At 39.0% G+C, this 25197-nt stretch overlaps 1 protein-coding gene across 1 annotated transcript; it reads right to left on the bottom strand.

The window, feature by feature from the left end:
• Positions 1-282: 282 nt before the first annotated feature.
• Positions 283-24959, bottom strand: FAM204A (family with sequence similarity 204 member A). Its single transcript, XM_033131246.1, is given in 11 exon segments — positions 283-1830; positions 2091-2197; positions 13526-13615; positions 17798-17807; positions 23588-23677; positions 23894-23926; positions 24059-24139; positions 24710-24792; positions 24794-24856; positions 24858-24905; positions 24907-24959. Coding segments are annotated over 11 exon segments (702 nt in total). The 5' UTR covers positions 24952-24959; the 3' UTR covers positions 283-1778.
• Positions 24960-25197: the final 238 nt, after the last annotated feature.

Raw genomic sequence — 25197 nt, 5'->3', positions numbered from 1 at the left:
TCAGCTCCAAGTAGGTGTCCTTCAATCTAGTTGTGGAGGGCGCAGCTCAGCTCCAACTCCAGTCGCCGTTTTCAATCTTAGTTGCAGGGGGTACAGCCCACCCTCCCATGTGGGAATTGAACCGGCAACCTTGTTGTTGAGAGCTCGCGCTCTAACCAACTGAGCCATCCGGCTGCCCCTCTGGCAGCTCTGCAGCAGCTCGTTGTCTTCAATCTAGTTATGGAGGGCGCAGCTCACTGGCCCATGTGGGAATCGAACCAGCAACCCTGTTATTCAGAGCTCGTGCTCTAACCAGCTGAGACATCGGCCGCCCTAAACCGAAATTACTTTTGCACCAACCTAATAGAAGATTTTCCGATATTTCGTCTGGACACCTTTTCATGATGAATTCCATAATAGATTAACAATCTCCTAAAATCTTGCTTTCTCTATACTGGCTTTTCTCAACGAAGTGAAAACAAGATATGATTTTTGTTCTCTTAAATAGCAACTTATTCACTTATTTCAGAACACAGATAAAACATGAAATATGCCACTACAGATTAGTAAAATTTTGTTACTATTATAAATCTAAAAATAGCAAAATAATAGAATTATAATGACACGTTTTCTATGTTCCTGAATTGATATTATGAACCCAGCAGAAGTTCCCACCAGGTAGCTAGCAGACCTGTCATGAAGGTTGAAGAAGGAAGGCGAACTGATGAAAACCATGAGAAATAGTTCTTTACTTCTACTGAGCACCAAGTAGGGAGGTGCCAAATTACCAAAAGCCTGCTAAAAAAATGAAAGCCTCCAGCCGTGGTCTTCTGACCAGCTGGTTATATGATTTCCCAAAGCCCCTTCTAGTTCGGACTATGACACACACACTTAATGAAAACTACTTCCCATTGCACCAGTCCTCTTTTTATCCTCCTTAATTCATTCCATCTTTTAAGGAGTAACGGGGAAGTGTAGTAAAAACAATCAAACCACATTCTTAGAAGGTTCAAAGTTATATTGTCTTGAGTTATAACATTCTAATATAATTACACCACTTTCTCTTCTAAGAATCATCTCATAATTTAAAGAATTACATGGCCGAGAGAAATATTTAGGAAGGCATTTCCAGGCAGAGCTGAATTTAAATCATCCTCCAAATAGTACATTCTGTCCTTTTTAAAAATTATATTTTATCGGAAGGTACACAAAAATTAATCCACTGCTTTTATTATGTGACTGTGAGGTATCAACTCTACTGCATCCAATAAAGAACCAACAATTACTTTTATAACAGTAAGATAAACTCATTTGTAAAGATACTATCAATTGAAATTTTCTTGCACTTATGACTAATCCATTATAAACAAATGCCAATCTTAAAAACACAATTCCAGGATAAGTGCAGTTACACTGAGTACAGATAAGAAAGTACAAGGAGCTCATTGGCTATGCTACACCAAATGGATGAAAAGTAAAATTGATTTTATACTGTAGGTCTACATAAATAAATAAATAAATGTCTATCTTTTTTCCCCTGTATGTATGCTTAGATTCCTTGTACAAACAACAGAACACTCAATTTCATTCACTTCAATAGGATGGACTCGTTAGAAAAAGCTTGAAAAGATTTATTTGATAATCAACTCCCAAATTTTATGCTTCTTTTTTCTACTTCTATCAATTTCCTGAAATATTATTTAACATAAGCAGGAAAACCTTTTCAAGTAAATTGAGCAATTGAAGACTCAAGGAAAAGCTCAAGTAAAGATACAGTGTCTTGAAGAAACTCTGGCAAGTTACATATATCCCATGTTGCTTTTGGTTTCCCATCTCTTCTTTGCTTCAAATCTAAAACGAAGAAAATAAAAATCTCAACTTATTTCTACAATACTTTACTAAGTGCCACAGTAAAAAAGACTTAAAATTTTTTCACATACTTTGATTAAAAAATCAAACAGGATGAAAAAAAGTCTCACTTATCATCTGATAAACATTCAGCACAGATACAAATGAATAACAATTCACACAAGCGGGATTCACAAACTGTCACAGGATTTCTGCAATTTCTATGAAGTTAGTAGAATCACTACGGAAAGTTTTAAACATACCCCCATGCAAGTTTCTTCTTTTTTCGAGCAACCTGTGAATTTTCAGCTTCCTTTTTGGCTTTTACAAAGTTGTGGCAGGCAATCGCTTTGGCAATTTTTACACCAAGCTAAGAATTTGAAAGTAGAAAAAACAAAGTGAAAATAAAATTCCAGCTAACATAAGAACACAAACACTTGAGAACTTGTGGGTAAGAAAGCTATGTCTAGAAATGAGAAATCCTTATGCTCAGGCCGCTAGAACCCAAGTACAGTGAACACGGAGAGGTGGCCCGTATTTCCCTTACCTCCCACAGGGCCTTTGCCCTAGTTGTACCAGTCTCCGGGAGGAAAAGAAATCCTTCCCAAACTGCAGCCCCTCCAGGGTCCACAAAGGTTGTGATAGAGATCTGCAGGCCATTTCAGCATTTCAGTAGGCCTAACAGGAATTTACCCGATAAGACTGCACAGACTGACAGAGACATCAAGTTTCTTTGCTCTGGGCTAGAATTACAGCAACTCAGTATGGTCACACCAGTTATCGCATGCTAATCAAAAGCTCTGATTGGCAGTAAGAGATGTGATTAATAAAACATGGGAAAGCTAATTACTACTTCATAAATGCACTTTGTATGATGGGCAAGAGCTTTTAATTCACTGATAAAAACCCAAAACAAAACAAAACAAAACAATACCGGGGGTGCTAAGAGGTGAAGAGGCCGGCACCAGGACCAACGTACCTGGGTCTTCCCTCTGCTGGCCCCTCTATGCTCCTCACACCCATCTGCCAGTCCTATCAGGCCCAATCAAAACAAAGCCTCATCTCCCACCCCCAAAGTCTTGTCTAACTCCACCTACACTCTTTGTCTCTATCCCTCCAGCCCAGGAACCTCCACGCTGTAATCTGCAGGTACCACACTCTACAGGGCTGTTCCTCGGCAAGTGTCTAGAGGACAGGAAGGTGATCTGCTTTCAGTGGGCTCTGATTTTAGAAAGGCCCATCTATACGGGTGGTTCAAAAGTATCTATTAAGAAGCCAGGTTAAACGACAAAGGCTGAAAATCTCTTTCCAGTGTTTGCCTTTCCTATCCCTGTACTCAACCTAATGCATATTAGTGGACAGATGTGCTCAAGAGAGGGAAGGACCTGGAAGCCACTTAAAGTCAACACATTAAAGCCCACGTTTCAGGGACCTGCTTGCCAATGTGAGACACAGTAGGCAGTTAAGAGCACATGTGCAAGGAGAGAAGCCGGTTTAGGAAAGTGAGGCTTGGCAGGCTTGACGTTTCTTCCAGCTAATCTTGGAGAATAGCTTCCTTTAGGATGAAACAAGCGAGTGGTAATCAAATACCAATGGAGGTTTCTAAATGAGAGCAAAAATAGATCGGAGTTTTCAGTCCAGGAAAGAGAATCTATAAAGAATGGAAGTGAACGAAAGCAATGTGACAGTCCAATCAGGGTGCTGAACTGGTGAACACCGACAGGACAGCCAGTGAAGAAAGGATGCTCAGTTGTGACTTGGGAAAGCAGACCAGCTTCAGGGTCTTCTCCAAACCCAAACCAGTATCAGCAGCACTACTGCTGTGACCATCACATCTTTTTTCACGAGAATAACAGTCATTTAACAAATCCTGTAAGGGCACAAATGCAATCTTTCACCAGGCACTGTTCTAGGCACTGGAGACAGAGCACTGGACAAAAGGGCTCATTTTCAAATCGTGGGGCTGGGGGGAGAGGTTGCCAGTGACATCCTCCCCAGACCGGCCTTGTTCTCTTGGTGCTCTTCATTTCCAGCTCTTTATCTCATAAAATTTCCTCTAAGTCAACTTAAAAAAGGCTAGGGCTCAAAAGGCAATAGCATCATCATCCAAAGAGAAAATTAACTCCAGAAGGATGCTGTGGTGTAATTCATCAGCGGGGTGCACTTCCTGGTCACGGAAAAACTATCAGGGCAGCACCTGTCGGTGAGTCTAGTCAAGACGGCGGCATCAAACACATCCCCACATCTCGTTGCCTGAACTTTTATTTCCCGTTTCACTTCAAGTCAGCTGTGGATTGACAGGGCTCTGCTCCACCTTACAGCGCCAGCATCTCTACATGTGGTTTCCAAGTTCGCTGTGGCAGGAGAGACAGCTGGAGGGTCTCACCCTGGCTCCTAACGCTTCAGTCCAGCGGTGACACACAGCATTTCCGCTGACAGCCCTCTAATCACAAGTTCTCACACGGTTCCACCTAATCGCAAGGACGCTGGGGACATGGGGTGCTGTGGGGTACTTACCAGGAGACAATGACAGCACCTAACAAACTGTCTGCTGTTCAAAACGCGGCTTGCTGCCTGGGTTTAATTACGATGTACTCTGTGTCTCTCCATATTTGTGTAGAAGAGTCACTTCCCTGTCCCCACTTCCAAAAGGTAACACACAGAACTCTGTCTTTTCTACTTAACGATATTCCTGTATATCATATATCAAAGGCACATTTTGCCAAGTCAACTATCCAACGAAAGATCCACTCCAGCTAATTTGGGTCTGAAACAAAAATGACCCGAAACATAGTTGCCAGGTACCATTAACCATGTGACAAAGTTATTTTCTCAAACGGTTGTAAATTCAGATGTGTCTTACATCTTGGTGAAATATCCCAAGATGGGTTTTCTGGATTCAGGATGGACAAGCCCAAGAGCATCTCACCGTGTCTGGGCACGTGGTCGCTTAATTTAAATGGGCTCTTTATCCCAACAAGGTCAGGTGCTCTAAGAATGCAGAAGCTTTTACTTTTCTAGCAATGTTAAGGCCAAATCCAGCACAATTAGCATCCCAGTAAAGAGTTAGAGCGTATGTTCCATAAGACATAAAATAAACTTGTTAAAAATAATTTATTATAATGTAGAAACACGCATTGACATGAGAGGGCTCCGTCATTTTGTGGATTAAATACGTATAATAACTGGGTACATAGACAATACTTTCAAACAGACCCGTTCATGTAAAAAGTGTATTTTCTATCCGTCTTTTGCCTTGGGTTAGGTGAAATTGAATGGTCTTCGACTGATAAACGTGAAACAAGTCTCACCTATGTATTTTACAGAAAGAATCTTTTAAGCTTGTAATGATGATGAAAAGTCCTATCAATTTTGTGTCCTGCATATACTTAAAATAAATGTTTCACTTATTCCTGTGGAGAATTAAAAAGTAGAAACATTAGGAAATGTGGAAAGATAATAAGATCTTCTACGGAAGAGATAGTTGAAACATATTTTCCCAGGCAAGATGACTAACCTGAGTTCCAGAAGATAAAAGAATATCCTGCTATGTTTCAGTATTACAAACAAATAATATAAGCCAAAAGGAATTCCCCTTCACTTCTGTAAAAAGAAAAATGCATCTTCATGCCCAAGTAAACATCACAAAAGCTTGGTCAATGGTTTTTATATTAAAAAACTGTTTCGGGTCATCAGATAACTACAGCAACACAATGTGGGAAGCAATTTTTTTTAAATGACTAAAAATATATACAGAATTTCCTGTATGTGTAGCCAAAGTATCAGCATTTTCCATATAGAACATCCAATATTTTGCTGCATTTTAATTAAGGTGTCTAAACATTATCACAGAGAACTGCAAATTGGTCAGAGCAAGCGGTAAGGAAAATTAAGCTCTAAAGGCTTTTTATCACCATATTTCAGGAACCAAGGGTGTAAAATGTTCTAATTTGGGATATATTAAAAGCCATAAAAGGTCTTTCAGAAAGATTAATGGTACTTTGCTTGGATTTAAGATAAGGGCTTTAGCTGGTTGGAAAAGCAGGGCCCTGGCTGGACCCTGGAGGCGTTCATCTTTACAGCCACTTGGAAGGTTTGTAAAAGCGTCTGCATAACCTCAAGCAAACGCTTGGCGACATTTTTTTAATTCCTTTCAATTTTACAGGTTTAGCATGTGTAAATCATACTGGGTTGTAAAATAGATATAATGGCACATCTTGTAATATAGTAGAGATTTTTAAAAGACAAACTTGCAAAATCAAGTTAGTTTTTCTTGCTAAGCCTTGCCATTCTACAGAACATCCAATGATTTTGCTGATAATGATTTTGAAGCATCTGATTCAAAGAGCTTTATCTAGCCCAACTGTAAACTTCTTATCCATTTCATAAAATATTTTACTCACCTCAAAATTACTAGCTTGTAACAGATTTATGAAGTTTTCCTCCCTTTTGAATACTTTCAAGGCACTTATTTAAAAATACCAATTATCATACTTTAACTTTTTATGGAATAATAGGTCTCTATGAAAAATATTTATGCCGTTCTCTTTTGTTCTTTAATTAAATGAAAACAGATGTTTTCTGAAGTAAAGCGGAACCATTACTGGAGTACTTAAAGTGTTAAGGTCTTTAATTTTTATATCAGTTTGGTCGACAATTCCTGATTGTCTTTACTCAAGCTCAACATTAATGTCAAGGAAGTTACCTAGGAGACGAAAGAGATCAAAGAGACAAAAACCCCTCCAATGTCTGATTAATCAAGCCTGCAAACAGCTTATTTCTTTTAGCCTGCATGCAAGTATGAAAATGAGATTCTGGGAGCCGAACATTGTGCAGATTTGTTCATTCTTATCAGAACAAAGCCAGCGGCAGCTTATTTCATGGATCATTGGCACTGTCATCAGCGCTACACAGAACGGGTGACAGCTCCTCATTTTGAGGCTTGAACAAAATTAGCAAAAAGTCGGCACAAATTAGCCTCTCATCTTTTTGGTAATATGACATTATTCATTTACTTTTTATCCAATTTTTAATTTTTTCCTTGTCAGCTATCCCTTTCTAGTGTCTCTTCCATGGCACCATAAAATGCCTTCTTAAAAACAAGCAAAGAAATAGCCAAAGTTGAAATAACATACAAAGTTCAAAAAGCAAATAAGAAAAAAAAAGCACTTCCAATGACTGATAATGCTTTATTTCTTATAACTTTCAAAACTTTACACTAACATTGATAAACAGCTCAGAACACCACGCAGTTAAAGAGTTTTATAAAATTGGTAGTTTATTTCAATAAAGCCTATGACATGGCTAATGTGTTTCACTCAAACCACAATTTAATATGGTATGTGCTTTGGTAAATTCAGGATATCTACATTTGGACTGGTTCCTTTCTCTCCATGGTCATACCTGAGATGCTGAGCTCCAATGACAGCAAATAAGCTATGTCATAGCCAGTCCCTTAAACTCTGACTTTAAATCATTTTCTCTCTATTACAGGAAAATAGCATAAAATGTGCATGCACAGGTTTGCATGTTTGTGTACTACCTATATCTATGTGTATGTACAACTAAACAAACACCTGTTATTTATTTTTATACTTACAACTTCATACCAGTTAAACCCAAATGGTTTTTATTTCAAAGTATAACCAAATAAATCCTGTTTTTAAAACACATAAAGATCTACTTATACACAAATATCATACATGTATATAGCATACGTATGTATGATTCACCTTGCAATTTATTTAAAAAATGTATTTAGTCTACGAGGTGTGAGAAGATGTACTTTGATTCAATATAATCAACTTTGATTTCATAATGCAATAGTTTATATAACACCTGTTTTAATGATGACTATCAAGGCTTCAAATTATATGTAGATCACAGTATTCCAAAGGAAGGAGAAAAGATGTTATACTGTTGAAATTATCCCTGGATACAGACATTTATATTCAAGCAACTTTTTCCCTTCATAATGGAAAAAAAGCATTAAAAAGCTAACCATAAGCTGTTAGATGCTTTACACAGTCCCCATAAGAAAGACAGCTTTTTTTTAAAGAACTGTAGTACTGTTTTCAGCAATTTCTTTATCTCTGTTCTTCTAAGTAAGAAAGCTTATTAACAAGCTTTGAACTTAAAATCACATTTACAATAATGTGCCATCAACAGTTTTATAAGCTAATTAGAAAAAGATTAATTAATGACTGGCTGCTAATAAAATGGCAATCATGAAGAAAGAAACCAAGGGTGCTAAGCTTCAACTACCACCAATTAAGAGCTAATTACAAACAAATTATATATGTGTTTTGCTGTGGGCTTTAATTTACTAAAATGGTTTTAATTAAAAGAGAAAACATGCTGATTAATTGAACTGCAGAAAAAATTACAGTATAAACTGTGCTTTGTCTGTCTCTTTAATTAGACTTGTAACATCTGAAATCTTTTTTTAAGGTTTGTTAAAAGCACAGATAAACATAATTAAAAGAGAGCATAAGGAACACCATTCTAGGTGATCATCCACTCATAGCCCAAAGGTTAAAAGAAAACACCCTCAATGAAATGAGATCTAAGTAAGCACACCCAAAAAGCAGAGAAAAATCCATCATTCAGTATCATTTTTATTTTTCTCATGTTTAAATGCTCCCACTTCAAGCTGCACACAATTTTTTATGGGAATGTACGTATCTTGAACCTCGCTGCAAAGGAATTTGATGAGGCCTTCCCTTACCCGAGAGGCAGAGCTGATCTCCCATACATTGTGCTAATTGTTCATCTATATGAAATAACGGAATGACTTCTAAGAACTAAGGAGAACAAGGCTTCGAAGAATTAAAATCACCATTTAAAAGGCCTCCCCACCACCGACTAAGCACAGATTACAAAATAATACACAGAGGAACATTTAAATTAAAAGGCACTAAGAAATGACCAGTTAATGAAAGTGAGTCAGTTCTAGATGATCCTTAACAGACACATGCACCCTCGCATGGCAGTGTGTACCCAACTTGCCCAGGTAGCTGACCATGCTGCTGACTAGCAAAAGCCTACTGAGCGAGGGCTTCTCTCCCCCCAGGGTCCTATATTCTTTCCCACTGCTACTCAGTGAAATATACCACAAAGAAAATGGTCCTGAACTCAACTGTCAAACTGGAAAGGAAAAAAGAAATAATGAAAAAGTAAAGGATTGAAGGCGGAGTAGTAAAATTTCGAAGGACATAAAATATATTTTACAGGTATTAGATGACCTTGTATGAAACGATGTATTCTTCATATACACCCCTGTACTACATTACCAAAATACTCTCCTTTCTATAACAATAAAATGCTGAAATGGAGACATTTAATTTTAAATTCTTAATATAAATAAACAATATTTAATGCATTTTTACTTAGTTTACCCAATCTTCAGCATCTAGAAATCACAATAATTAAGAAAATGAAAAGTAGTTGCCATCCTTCATAGGGTCACAGGTTCCAGTGCTACATTCTTCTAATAATTAATTGGAATGTATGTTCAGGTTCATATCTGAATGAATTGTTCTACGTTGAAAACATGGTTGTTAAGATATTTCTATCCAAGGAAAGTATTCACAAAAATGGGAAGAAAGTAATTCTGCTCTCTGGATTACAGAATGAAGGAATGAGAACCACATGATTTCCTTCACTGTAATATGCCTTTCAATTCAGCTTTTTTTGTATGTGATGAAACACTTTTCCTAAAATATTCGAGCTTTGAAAACAGCACTGATGAGAAGTAATTTTAAACTTACTAATTTTGGCAGCATCTCTATTTCAAAAATTTAAATGTTTCAATTACAAACTCTAGATGTGATCATGCTCCAGGTATTCTGATACGTAAACCTGTCCAACCTGCATTATTTGGAAAGGGTTCTGGAGGAGGAGGTGATTCAAGCTCTTATTCCATCAAGACAACACAGCATATACATCAACAAAAAACTAATAACCAAAATAAAAAGGGTAAGTTGTAGCCAGAATCCTCTGAGAGAAACTAAAGTGTAACAATGAACTCTACTGGAAAAATTCTAAATGCAAGAGGAAGTGCTGTAGCATCCAAAGCATTTCTGGGAAAGGACCTCTTCTTAGATGTGAACATAAAATGCAGAGACTATGTCCTCAAATGTATACATAGCCCTCTTCAATGAGAACACCTTCAGATTTTCTAGGAAATAGCTCTAAAAACAAAATTTATGCTACAAATTAATAATCTGACCGAATTTAGACAGCACTTCTTCAGCGAGGACAGCCTATAACTCAATCAATTCAAACACTCGTTTTTTAAAAAGGACATTCCTACCTGTTATTTAAATAATTAAGACTATTATTATTTCAACATTAACAGCACGAAAGGCAGAAACCACTGCTTTTAGCCTGCACTCATCAACTCAAGCAAAGAGCTTTAAAATAGAAAACATTTTATATCATTACTCCAAATTGAAGGTGGTTGGCCTCAGCAAAGATGGCAACAGTTTATAAATAAAATATCTCAAATGAGAAAACTGATAACTTGCAAATTGTAAAAAATAATGTCTACTCTTTCTAGGTTACACAAAATGACTATAATGTTACAACATTGTGTTTTCAAGGAATTCAGTTTAGCTGCTGTGCCAAGACCATCCTATTTGAGTCACTTGCAGAAAAAGTAATCTTTAAGGGCATGAGTCACACAAAGCTCCAACAAAATGCAGAGGCAACCTCTTTTCCCATTCATTTCAGCCCTGACACTGCCCAGCCATCACTAAAATTCTCCTGAACAGTGTATCTAGTAGTCAGTGTAGGTGTGACTCATTTGTTGGTAGAAATTGCTGACAAACCAAGTTGGTTTTTATCTACAGCAGGCTAACACGAAGATGTCTGGGAAAAAAATTCTCTTTCCAAAATGTGAGATTCAACCTAAGTGCTGACTACTTAATTAAATCTAGGCTTTAGCACTTCATTTTAAAATAGTTGCTTCTACTGATTTCTAGAAATTGGTATGATCTGGATTATAACAAAGATAATGTGTCAAAAAAAGACCAGTACCAGATGATAACACTTTCAAAGGACCACTGTCAATGAATGGAATGTACTTCCAGTTCAGGCCTGAGGTTAACAAGCCACAGATATGCTCGAGTACTTGGGGGGGAGGGGTGTGTGTGTGTGTGTGTGTGTGTGTGTGTGTAATATTTTTTTAAAAACAACTTTTTTTTTTTAAAGTTTCATTAGTACAACACACACCTAAGCATATTTTTTCACTTCCTCTCTCCTCCACAATGAGCAACAAAGAAGTATGAAAACAACAGGCGGGACAGTCCAATAGCAAGCACATGACTGACTGCCTGACTACACGGCAAAACCAAAGACGATGGCACAATGTAGGCTTCAAACACGTGAACTTGAGCCCTGCTCCGCAAACCACATGATACGTATCCTAATGTCATCGTTAATTTAAGGGAATGTGGTTCTGGAAAACGATGCACTTGCTGTGTCACGACAGCCCTGTACTGACAGCCTTATTCTGGCATACCTTTTCTTGGTTTTTTTTTTTTTTTTTTAGGAACTGTTTTCAAGGCCCCTGCTCAAAAAACATGGTTCTACTTTTGGCTTCGTTTTTCTCAATACTGATGCTGCCCGATTGGTTTCATGGGCTTACAAATGCTAAACATCAAAAATTAGTTTCACTTATTATGGTTAGAAAAGGCTTTAAGAACTCTGGGATCTGTGCCTCTGAGCAAAGGCTTTATCAGCTGGTCCCAGTCACTGCTTCTTGAGAAAAAGGAAACAGTACTGATGAAAAACCAATATACCTGATTTCCAAAAGGACACCTACCACACACATATACATTTAATTCATAAAGGGTTTCTGCCCCAAACTCACAATGACTTCTCAAAATCCCATCTCTCATCTCTGCGGTGACTGACACCAAAGGGCTAAATATGAAAAAATTAAATCTCAAACTAAACTATTTATTCAAGAATTCCATCTTGATTACTTTATTCTTCATGGGTGCTTAATTAACCTGGCATCAGTATCTTTCCAATGTCTGTGTCTGAACAGCAAACACTTTCCAGATGTGTTTCCACTTATACAAAGACAAGAATAGGGCCCAAATTATTGTTTTTCTTTTAATCAGAATTCTTTAACCCCACACTAAATAAATTTAATCTACTGTACTAGAACAAAGCATTACATTTGTATGGAAGTAAAAAGAACACTTGAAAAAAATGTTTACTAGCCTTACAAGTGCTGAAAATATGTATTTCTAAAGCAATCTCATTTGTCATAAACTGTGACAGAAAATAAGGACCCTTAAAATGGAAAATACCTAGTCAGTATTATACAATTCCCATTTCTAAAATAGCAGTATGACAAAACAAAACACAAAAACAGAAACCTAATATCCTCAAAGAAACACACATTTCTGAGGCCTCCAAGGCGTAACTACGTCTGCACGTTCTCACGAGCAGCTTCAAAGGGCAGAGAGAGGAACGCTGAGAAGGGAACACCGGTGAGGCAGCCATGGTGGGAGTTAACACGCAACTGCTGGTGGATGAGGCCACTGGTGACCCCATCTCCTCCCAGTGCAGAGCTTAAGCTGAAGGAAAAAAAATAATTTCTGAGTCCTTCCCTAAGCCTCGTTTCTGGACTTGTTTTTTCCCCTACATAAAAATATAAACCTCGCAAGACACTTATGGCCAACAGCCAAAACCAGACAACAAACAGCCATCAACGATAGATTTTTTGACATCTGACATGAAAGCGTGAAACAGTATTTCCACAGAAGAATTTACTGAAATAGTAATTTCATCACTGGTCTCAGTCAAAAAACATGCTCACCTGAAGGTGAGGAAGAAAGAATAGTACACGTGGCCAACAGTTTACACACATGACCAATGATGTTTTCTAGGTAATCAAACACCACAGAGTAGTTAGCTTACGAATGAAACGAACAAGGTAGAGATATGCTAAAAATGAAAGCTAGAGTAGAGGTTTTTTCCCCTAGAAAAAAGAACCACAAAACAACAATAACAACAAAACATATGCCAATGTGAGCTCTTTACTCTGTGTGATTCTGCCTAGTGACACCTAGCAGCGATTCCCAACTGGAGAAATATTCCCCCCCAGAAGGGGCAAGTCGGAATCTTCTAGAAGCCTTGTGCACTTGGAAAATGAATATGCAAAATAGCTATTAGTTTTATACTATAGACTACAGGTTAAAAAAAAAAAGGACTGAGAATTCTTTAGGACTGAGGGAAATGTGCAGAATATGAAGTAAGAAAGCATTTGGGGGAGTAAGGGTTAGAAAAATGTTGAGATGTGACATTAGAACATACTGTGCCCTCAGGGAGAGTTCCAGTGAGTTAAAGATGCAAACAGAAAAAGAAAGCTAGCCTTTTAATCATAACTGGCAAAAAGCTCTCTGAATTAGGTGAAATCTAGAGTGGAATATTAATCATGGATTATTTCCACCATAAGTTTTAGACTTAATAATTTAAAAACAGCATCATTTTAAAACATTAAAGACAAAAATAAAACATAGCACTTCAAAATAAATGGAAGAATAAGAAGGAAGAAATTGGATGGAAAGGAAAATCTGAGATCAAATATCTGAATATTGAACTTACTTGTGATTATAAAAACAATCTACATTCATTTTAGAAAATTTGGAAATACAGAAAATGTGCCATCAGTTGGACTTACCTCCCGGGTAGCGAGCTGGTTGCTGAGTTCCTCAGCTTTCTCAATATTCCACTCTTCCACAGCCTGGTCTATGCTCTTTTCAAGGCCTGACTGGAAAAAAACAAAACCTAAAACTTAAAGGCAGGACACAAAGGCAAACAAACATTTACTAGCAAAGACTATGTCTCGGGACTACACCAAATACGTTCTGTGCTCAAACCATCTGCTCTCATGGCGACCCCATACAGTAGTGGGTACCACTCCCATTTACTGACAAGGAGAAGGTCCCTCGGAGACATTACGTGGCTTATCCAAGGTCATGTAATTTCCTGAACTAAGAAAAAGAGCTGCTAATCCAGATTTCTGTGACTCCAAGGCCTATGCTTTCTCTTAACAATAATGTTGATAATAATGGACATTATGGCACGCTTATTATGACAGACCCTAGGCTTAGTTAGTACTATAAAAAGCTCATTTATCCTCTGTGAAATAGTATTGTTATCCTGTTTGCAGGGAAGGAAACAGAGACAGACTCACTAACTGGGTCAAGGTCATGGAGTCGGTAAGTGGTCAGGTCCATGAGTCAAGGTTTGCTCAGAGCCTGTATTCTCAATGATTTCCCTCTGTCTCTTTTCACTACTGCCCATTCCTATATATTGAGACCTTCATTCAACACCCTTGTCCAGTCTTTGATTATTGGTACTAAATTGAATATTAAACATGGGATGAAAGTTATTGCCAGTTATAAAAAGTCATGGGATGTAAAGTACAGCATAGGGAATACAGTCAATAACACTGACTGTAATAACTATGTATGGTGTCAGCTGGGCACTACACTTGCCGGGGTGATCACTTCATTTGGTATATAAATGTCTCATCACTATGTTGTACACCTGAAACTCATATAATATTGTATATCAACTGTCACTGAAAAATAAATTTTTTAACAAAGCACTATTACTTCCTCCTAAGGACCTGAGAAGACGATTTCCTTGTCCCAACGGTAGCTTAAGAACCTTCATTCAAGGGACTCTTGGCGTCTCTGACCCTGGGACACGTGGCTCTACTGCCCTTTTCTTATTCTGGTCCTGTGACCATCTATCAGTCTCCAGAAATTTCCCTTTCTTGTGTATCTGCAGAACCCTTCTCCAGATAGTCCCAAACAACACCCTGGACTAACTTTTCCAACATCCTTCATCTTCAGTGACCTCTAACTGCACCCCACCTCGGTAGCCTATAGGCTAAGACACTGCCACTCCAAGTGTGGTCTGTGTACCTGTTTTGGTTTGCAAATAGTGCCAGTGCATGAATAAAGCTTGTGCCAGAATGCAAATCAACTACACGCCTACCCAGTTTTGTTCAGCTGACCTTTTTTTGAGGTAAGGGATGAGAACAAGACCTTTTCAAAGAAGGAAGTACTACACCGAGTTCCATTCGGGCACGAGCGGTTTATTTCTGGGAAGACTGATAGTTTGAGTAGGCTTGGTCTAGGCCGTGTAATAGACATCACCTGAAAACTCCACCTCCAAAGCTTTACAATCTGGAATTCTCTCTAGACACAAGTTTCAGTCATCCCACTTATCCCAGGTCTTTGTAGCCAGTGAACCTGCCTTGTCTCCATTTGGAACCCCATACATACCCTGGCACCACCATCTTTATTACCACAATCCTTTAGTCCCTTCCTGGATTCTCTCGTCCTCCCTCTCTGGCCTGCAACCCATGATGAACCTTTTCTAACTGGACCCTAAGCCAGGAGTTCTCGAAGCATGAGCCTGGACCAGCAGCATCAGCATTGCCTGGGAACTTGTTAGAAACGCCAATTCTCTGCATCAGCAACTCTGGGGGTGGAGCCCAGTAATCCACTGATTCTGTGCTGCTGAAGTTTGAGAACCACTGCCCTACGCAATACCTTCCATTTCCTCCACATCGTAGCTTGTTTTGGCTATTCCCAAGCATTTCTTTCCACTACATTAACGTCCAGTAACCTCAGCAACGTCAGACAAAAATCAAGCAATTCAATGGCTTTACTAAAAGTTTTTTTTCAAACTTACCTGGGTGGGCTCTCAATTCTGCCCTTGAAAGTTCCCACATTCCTCTAAAAGACTGTTACATGTCTCTTCTCCAAATACCCTCAACCCTACGTCCTTCCCTCTCAGCAGATTATAACTACCCCCTACTTCGTGGGAGGCCGAGTGGGGGAAGGGAAGCAAGAGAAGAACAAGGCTGTGTATCTCTTTTCTATAATCTTCCTCTCATCCACCTCAAAAGGAGTTACCTTCATTTATTCTGTTCCTCCATCACTATTGCCTCCCTCGGCAAGACGAACCTCACCAGCTGCATTTACCCCACCTGCTCACACGCTATTAGAACCCTGCTCTTTAACCTTTCTCCTCCTTTCATCTTTCTCTCACCCTACAAACAAGCTTGTCGTCCCATTCTGGACCAGGGGCGAGATGGAATGACTCAGCCTTCTTTCCTCGAACTGATTTATTCTCATGTTATTAGGTCGGTGCAAAAGTAATTGCAGTTTTGGCAATTATTTTTAACCTTTTAAACGGCAATTACTTTTGCCCGAACCTAATAGTACTTCATCTCTCTTCTAAATCACTGTATCAGATGCCCCGCTCTCGTCTCTCTTTCACTCTTCTATTCCTGTTGTCCTCATCATTCTCCTGAAACTGCTCCGTCCACAGTCACTGGTAACAGCATTTGTCCTACTTCCCCTTGATTTTTTATGTCAACTACTTCCTCGTTCTTAACACTGTCTCCCCAAATATTATCTTCAGTCTCTTCTGAAGCCCCTCCGCTCTTGTTGTCCCTTTACTACAGCAGTCCTCCAGCTTCGGTGACTGGCCCCCTTTCCTTCTTGCTCTTCATTCGCCCAGTAATTCAATCCTAGGGCTTCAATTAATTCTTACAAGCTGCTTTGTATCTCTAAATAATTCCAAACACCTGACCTCTCACCTGTCTCCAGCGCTACATGCCCAGCTGCTTGCTAGTTACCTCCAGACCAAAGGCCTTCAGAGGGAAGGTAGGGCCTTCTGTTTTCACTACGTCTAAAAACAAGCTCGTCACGTCCCGCCTGCTTCTCCTTCAGCGCTGACCTCCCGCTTAGCCCCTCACCCCTGACAGAATCCTGTTATCTTCGAAGCCTGCGACCCCCGCTCTTACTTGCACTCTGTGTCTGTAGTGTCTCATTTCTCCCTTCTGTGCTTCTTCAGGGCCTCGTTTGAAAGACTGTAACCGTCTCCGACTTGGTCTCCTGTCTTTCTAAAGCCGTACTGTGTCGTTACCCATCTTAAAACAGTATCACTTCTTTACTCCTTTTGGATAGCATCCCAATCCCTTCACAAGAGGGCCCCAAAATGCTTTCTCAGCCCCATCTTGGGCAATGCTGTTCCTCCCTTGTCTCTGGCCACATCTACCATTCTCTTAATGTCCCTGTGCCTGTGCTGTTTCCACCTGAAAAACCTCGATCATCCTTGGAAGTGTCATGTCACGTCAAAGCTCCTTACCTCTGCAGGTGCCCTCCCCCTATGTACCTGCTGACCCTGCCACCTCCCTCCCCAGGCCCAGCGCCTAACTGCTCCTGTGTGCTGTTGCTGTGCTCCCTGCCTCTCTTCAGGACTCGCCGACCTGACACACTGCAGTGAGTTGTGTGTCTGTTTGCCTTCTTGGGTCCTATGCTCATGAAGGGCACCCCGTGTCTTAGCAGCTTGGGGTGTCCCAGCATCTAGGCCAGTTTCTCTCCCACAGGAGGCGTTCACTCAGCCTGAGTAACTGAGTTAATATTCAGTGCAATAAACCATAGACTTGAAGGAACCCCACCCAAAGGGGAACATTTAAACATATCCAGTGCTTTCACAAGTTCTCTAGAGAATTCCATACAGTAACATTAGGGTACTGATAGCCCTGTCGTTTAACGCACGTATCTATAAATCTTCCCACTACTACATTATGCCTTCCTCGAGGGCATGGGGAACACCTTCCCCATCTTGCGCACCTAGACCTCAGCACGGTACCGTACCTGCACCTGGAACTTTTTACTTAGTATTTATTTTTATAGTAGAAATAAAGCATTTCACTTAAGAAACGTTAAAACAATGGCCTCTCCTTCCTGCATAGAATATTAGGTATCTCCTCAAATGCCACTGAGATATGTGAAAACAAAATACTAGTATCAAACGTCAATTTTCCCTGGACCTCAAATCCCGGGGCCGCAGGCAACCTGGGCGCTGACCTAATCTGCTCCAACCTTTCAACCCTAGTGATCTCAGCGGCCTGATCACTAACAGTATCTATTCTTGAGCCTGTTCTGCTTATTCTACATCACAGCCCGGGTTGTCTCCCTCCGACTATCTAGGCTTCCTGCGCTTCCATCAGATCTGGGTGCCGCATTCACTCCGGAACCTCGAACCATCACAGGTCAGGAGCAAAATGGAATCCACCCTATTTGTACCGCCAATGCCCGCGAACACACCAGCAGTCGGCTTATTGGTCATTTTGCTGCATCAACTTGCTAACTTCCTTCCCTTCGGCTACCTTGGAGCCTCAGTTTACAAGTTAATGTCACAACGGGGAAAACAAGAACATTCCTTTATTTTTTAGAAATTTGTATGAACTGCTGAGCTTAGAAGTATAATTTTCACTTAAAAATAAGTCAACTAAAATTATAAACGTATCTCTTCATTGTCAACTAACTTCCCATTCCCCAGCCATTCGGAGCCGCCTCTAAGGGAGATACATAATATAGGAGAGAGCAAGGGACTAGAAGTCAGGAAATGTGGTCACAGCTCTGGGTAAATGAGGTACTTAATTCCTAAGTGTCAGTTTCTGAAAGAAAATCAGAGTATTGGCTTGGCTAACCAAAATTCTCTCCTAAAAATAAAATCCTAGAATTCCTCTTGTATGTCCAACTTTGTTTACAGCTTTTGGAAGGTTATTTTTTTTTAATTTCATGAAGTTTCACTAGATATAACTGTTTCTTTCTTCCTTCCCTTTTCTTTTTTAGCAATTAAGTAAAATATAGTTCTTTTTGGCTCTGAAAAATTTCCAGTTCCATTTGCATATCCAATCTTTCTGCTTCTGTAAAAAGGTATTAACACTCCAAATGCTTACATTGGTACAAAACCACTTTCAGGTAAAACATTTCCATCACCGTAACACCAAAAGGTAACAGCAGTTTACAAAGAGCATGGCTGCTAAGGTCAGACCTGGGGTCATATTTCAGCTCCTCTACTTACCAGCCAAGCAACCCTGGGTGAGTTCCTAAACCTCTATAGGTTATAATGATCTCACCTGTAAAATGAGAATAATACCACACTCTCTGCAAGGTTATGATAAGGGTCAAACAAAATATATTTAAAATACCAGGCAAAGTTTTTACGATAACTTGCGCATACTATTATATCTAAATATCAGGACATTATTAAAACAAAGAGAAGGCTTAGCTCTCTATGGCTACAGACCTCATCAGAGTTCGTCAGGGGCTCAGACCAAAGCACAAGACCCAAGAATTCAACTTTGAGTCAGCAAGAAGCCTCAGAGAGTAAGATTAGAAAAGGTTTAAGTTTGACCTAGAGTGAGCTTTATTGGAATGACCTAGGACGTCTCTCACCCACGGGAGTGCGGGAGGCACAGAAGCACTGCTCATACTCTTCAGGGCCTTCGTGTGCTTTTCAGATGCGTTTGGCAGGAATCAGAATTTAGCTTAAGATATACCTTAATACAGACAAAATTAGGGATGACAATTTAGCCACAAGTGGAGAATCATCTAAGGCCAGCATCTAACAGGTTCCCATGAGGCAATAAGCAACCCCTAATTAACAGTTCTGCTGCAGCTGCCAAAAAGGCGGCACTACAAATATCTAAGAAATGTATGGCTTTAACATTAGGCTTAACACAAAGGATCAACCTTCCTTCCATATGTGCATAGGTAGAATATCTTTCAATATATGATTAACGCTCTTTACGTCAAACTACCATAATGTAGTTCTACAGAAATTTTGCTACTAAGTATTTATTTACTTGGGTATGTATTCAATTTTTAAAGCTTAATACAAGTGAAGTATCCACTAAAGTTTGCTGTACTCTGATTACACCTAAATTATCTAGAAAAAAAATTAGGTAATCTCTCCATAAAGAAAGGGGGGACGGGGAGCTAAGAATTAGTGTTGTTACCTTTATATACAGATCCTATCCACTTAAAATTATGTGAGTCCGGTAAGTAAAAACTAAGTTGGGTTTTACGTCAGAAAACTCTAGATTTGGTACCAAATGACTTGAGGTAAAGTCTGATTTCATTTCTTACCTTCTGTTTGTTTTCTTAGAAAAATCATGCTGGGCTTCAGTTTCTTCATCTATATTCTTAAATAATACCAGCCCTACCTACCCACCCCACAGGAGTCACAGGGATCAGGAGAGACCACTTAGTAACTGACACCAGAGTAACATCATGGTACCGCTGCAACCCCGCCCCCACCCCACTCTCCACCATCCGCCCCTCCTCCTCGCTGCCCACTCAAGGCAGCCAGCCTTTTATCTGATCTGTGTACTGAAGTTCTATGTAAGATTCTGGTTGGAAAAAGCATTCTGCTAAAAAAAAAAAAAAAAAAAAAAAAAGTTTGAAAAAAGCTACACTATACAATAGCAATTTCCTCTCACAAACTAAAAAAAAGTTATCAAAGACATTGTGCAATTACTCCAAAAATTAAAAGTACCCCTGGTTTTCCATGCCAAAAAGTATCCATTAAGTATACATAAAACTACTTCAATAATGACTGCTGAGTAATCAAATTGGTTCAACTAAAGAATACTTGAAACATTTATAATGAATTAATGAGTGAAATTTATTCTAAAGAAATTCCCAGATTCAAAATAATTATATCATGATTACAGCAGTATTATTAAGTCCCAGAACCGCTGCCAGAAACACAATTACAGTTCTATTTAATACAAAGAACACTTTAAAACAGCTTTGGATCTTAGGAAGATTACACTTAAAAATACAAGCCTCTCTGCCTTGTCGTGGAAACAGGTGACAGCAGTGTGGTAAATGCACATCCTTGGTTGAGCAAGTTTCGGCTTGGCGGTGTCCCCCCCACAAAAAAGTTAAAAAATAAAAAGCAAAAACTGCATGATAGATACAAGATTAAGAAGTTTGTTTTGTTTTACCATTCTTGAAGGTCAGGTGACTACTGAATAAAAAGGCCCTCTGAGATACGGTAACACATCAGTCTCTGCTCTAGAGAAATAAAATAATGAACTAGAAATCTATGTTAGTCTGTCCAGTATCCTGTCTGGGTTTCTTGAGTCGTAGCTATCATCTGATGCACTTATATTTACTCTTAGCTTCCATCTTGATGCCTGCACTGGACCTTCTTTAATGTCTATATACTTTGTTGGATTTACAGTAGAGACTTTAGCATGACAGTAAAAGGACTGCGTGTAAAAACAGTGATCACAAACCGAAGAATGAGTGTGAACCCCCTGGCATGCGATTATGCTGAACTACTAAAAGAAAATGAAATATTCTGGTTTCACTAAATACTCCCTTTCCTTTAATGTTTACATTTATTTATAGAATATTAAGTGCTGGCAAAATCCTGGGCAGATATAAGTCTGCCCAACATCCTTGTTTAAAAGACTGCCATAACTTTTTTAACCAGATGTCATTCATATAGAGGAATGTCTGCCCGTAACAAAATCCAAACATAAAACAGATCAATGGGTGATAACAGAAAAATTTACAGTGGTCTTCCCTTAAGCCTTAAACAGAAATCTCATTTTTAAAATGGTGTTTGACTTACAATTTTCTTCTAGGATACAACAAATATATAATGTGAAACAGAACACTAGTTCCTAAAACTGAGTTGTCTAAAAGATTTTGCATGAGAAATCCTTTATTCAAGTTACTCTACACAAATTACAAATTTTAGACAATAAAGAGTCAGCCATATCCGGCCAATATCAAGAAGATATTTCATATATAGGGTAATAATAAAGTTATAATACAGATAGATTGTAAAAATACTCTCAAAATTTCTACTTTTTAGAATAGCTAAAAATTTAATTTCATGGCTTTAACTTCACTAAGAAATAATTTAGACATTCTAAAGTTAGTATAGTTATGAGAAAATATAACAAATACTGTAAAGAACTGAAGATCAAAGTCCAACCTAATTCACAAGTAAAACTTTAAAAAATATTTCCTATGAGAACCAAGAGTTAACCATTTCTTCCCTCAAAAGAACAATCTAGTCAGAGGCTGGGACTCTGAAGCAGCCAGGACAGAGATGGCCGACGGCCCACTGCTGTTGGCACGGCCCTCCTCCCTGATGCTACAGAACACTTTAGGATTGGTGCCCCCGTAAGAGCATGAGCCCTCCTCCCAGCCCACCAAAATCACAAGAGTCAAGTGCACGATAAACACACTTTAAAATGCTTACCAGCCCCTTCTGCAGGGAAGCCAGAGAACTGAGAATGGTGTAATACAGACTGGGTTTTAGATTCAACTCTACCAGCAATCTTTCTTTGTAAGAAAGTTAGCATTTCTGCACCTGCTTGAACATTTATAAAAAAGAGACTGCTCAGCAGCAGTAATTAGTTGTGGCGGAAAGCGATCTTGGTTCCAATTCCCTAGTGTTCTAGGGAATTAAATGACAACAACACTTGGCAAAGTTGGAATCAAAAGGTTCACAAGCAAAATTCTGTTATGTCAGTTCCTTAATGCACAGGCCCTCGATGACACGATACTACCCAATGATGGGTTTAAAATGAGAGGTTTTCAGGAGAAATACTGATTAATCAGAAAATGGTAATGTTATCTATGTACACACAGTACCCACAGCAATGACCCAGGAAGGAGGCACCTGTCTATACACGCAAGGCAAGGCACAACATACTCGAGCTTCAACCAGGCGGCCCTGTACCTCTAGCCTTATCGCTCAGTGGTCAGTTGTCATGCTTCTGGAGTCTGTCAACATGCGCCTATGTGAGTACGTAAGTTGCTCCTTCATTCAAGCCTCTGCTCGATATTAATATCATCTATACACTGATGACTCCCGAATGTGTTTCTGAAGCTCAGACGCTCCTCCAAGCTCCTGCCTCACTTTACTTCTGTCTATTCTATTCTCGCGTGCTGAATCACCCAGGCTCCAAACTGAATTTTGGAGAGGCCCCACTCTAAATCATCTCCCCTCCCAAGCTCTCCCATCTTCATAACTAGCATCACTATTCACACCGCCGCTTAAGGTAAAACCTTGAATGGCTCTTTTCCTGCTTATGCCCAAATCCTCCCCACCACCTCACAAGCACTCCAGAGGCAAATAGCATCAATTCTACTTCTCTGCTAGACCTCACATCGTGCCACTTTTCTCCATCTTCAGCAGCACCATTCTTGTTAGAGCCGCCATCATCTCACGCCTAGAAGTGTCTCTTAACTGTTCTCTTCTCACCTATGTTTGCTGCCCCACAGTCCATTCTCCACATAACAGCAATCTTCTAAAACATAATTTAGATCACGTCTCTCCCTTAACTTAAAACCCTTGAATGATTCTCAACTGCACTGTGACTAAAACCCTATTTCTTACTAGGCCCCTTAAGATCCTACACAGTTTGATCCCTGCCTCTCCAATCGTCTCTTTGGCCACCCTCCTCCTCACTGACTCCATTCCAGCCAGGCTGACCTTCTTACAGGTACTCAAATGTCCTATGGTAACTTTCTTCCCTGGGATCTTCACCCAGTTTGTCACTTCTACACTAGCATTCTTTATATAGGTGGCTCCTTCTCATCCTTCAGGTCCCAATGAAATGGCATCTTCTAAAAAAGGCCTTCCCTGACCACACAACTGGGGCCTCCGTTTCAACTTCTTGCCAATACCCTGTTCATTTCCTTAAGTTTTCTTTTTTTTCATGATTTGTAACTATATATTTACTTGTTTATGTAGCACCTTGTTTGGCACATAGCAGGCATTTCAACTTTTTCACTGAATGACTTAATGAGAAATACCTTGGGCAAGGTAATTACAAACATTTCCTACTGGGTAACCTAAGATGCAATAAAAAAGATCTTACCTTGTCAACTTTTTTCTTTTAACAGGGGGTTCAAATCTGTCGTTGACTTCAAAATACTGAGTAAGTTCCTTCCATTGGGTTTGACTTGAGGACTGTTCACTACAAGAAGATAAATGATAACTTACATTTTACACAAAATGTACTCCCTTTTATTTTTACTATTTCTAATTGGTTGCTACAATTATATTACAACGACTACAATTATATTACAACAACCAGTTCTTACGTTTCAGAGGTAATTGCTACAATTATATTACAACGACTACAATTACAACAACCAGTCAGAAGAGACAAATATTCTAAAAATCTACCTACCTCTGAGATTCTTCTTCATTCTTCAATTTACCTGAAAAAAATTTCACAAAATGTTAATACCTAGTATTTGTTCTCTCAAAATTATGTTTTATTAAAAATTATCCGAGCTCAGTTATAGTTTAGCATTAGCACTACTGACAATTAACCCTGAATAAAGCAAACACCTTTTTGGAGCGTTTTCTTTTCTCCTGAATCTGAGATGAGGTTTCCTGTTCAGAGTGTTTCTTATGTAATTCCTTGAAATTTCTATACAAAAGTAAAAAAATAAAATAAGGAGCAAATATATTTTGAAGCAAAGCATATATCAAAAACTAAACAAATATGTTAAAACAATAATTATATTCTAGTATTTATAAACATATATTTAATGAAAGTAGTTCAGATCCTGAGCAAACTCCATTCTTCAAGATTTTCTCAATTGAGTTTTTATCGTCATTTATTTCTAAATAGTCAACCTGATAATCTGAGAGTAAAAGTTAATGACTCATATAGATAATGAAAAGATAAAATAAGATAAAAACTCCTCCTGTATCACAGTTAGGCAAAGTAGCTAATCTTACTAAATGTTTTTCTTCCTCTTTTTCTGAAAAACAAAACAAACATGAAAGCAAGTATCTGAGTGGCCAATGCCCACCGTGCCTGATGTGGGCAGCCCACAGACCTACAGGTAATAAAAGAATTCTCAGTCAAACTTTTCCTGCCCGTTGCCTCCCAAGAACATGCATATTCTGACGACGGCAGAGTCACACACAACACACACACACCACACACGAGTATGCATAAACAGGCTTTCGTGAGAAACACATCAGAGAAAACCTACATTCCACAATATGTGAGGGAATTCCTGAAGGACACTCTTCGTATGCGTTTACATTTGCCCCTGCTTCAGCTTCCGGTCCACTCTGTAGGGGGATCGGAGAGCTCTGCTTTTGTAACGGTCCCATCTTCTTTATCTTCCTCTAAGTGAAGGCCCGGCGTTCTCTAGTGTGTCTTCATCTTCAGAATTCAATTCCAACATCACTTTCATTTAGGCCAGGAGGTAGCAGTCCACTCCACATCCTTTCTTCTGAAATGGAAAAGAGGAATTTAGACTTCAACTAGACAGGCAAAGAATTTTAAAACCATAATAAACGATGCCCAGGAATCTAATAATTACACCAATGGTTAATTACACCAATGGTTAGTTGAAACAGTCCGACTAAACTTTTTAAAAATCTATAATGGAATGTGCCCTCCAAAATAAAATAATTAAAATCTCTGCCTGTATAAATTTAAAAAGTATAAAGTAGTCTAAGCAAGTTTGT

Source organism: Rhinolophus ferrumequinum, chromosome 16 (genome assembly GCF_004115265.2).
Source record: "Rhinolophus ferrumequinum isolate MPI-CBG mRhiFer1 chromosome 16, mRhiFer1_v1.p, whole genome shotgun sequence".
In the NCBI taxonomy this organism is placed as follows: domain Eukaryota; kingdom Metazoa; phylum Chordata; class Mammalia; order Chiroptera; family Rhinolophidae; genus Rhinolophus; species Rhinolophus ferrumequinum.
This window is presented reverse-complemented; position numbering and strand designations above follow the sequence as displayed.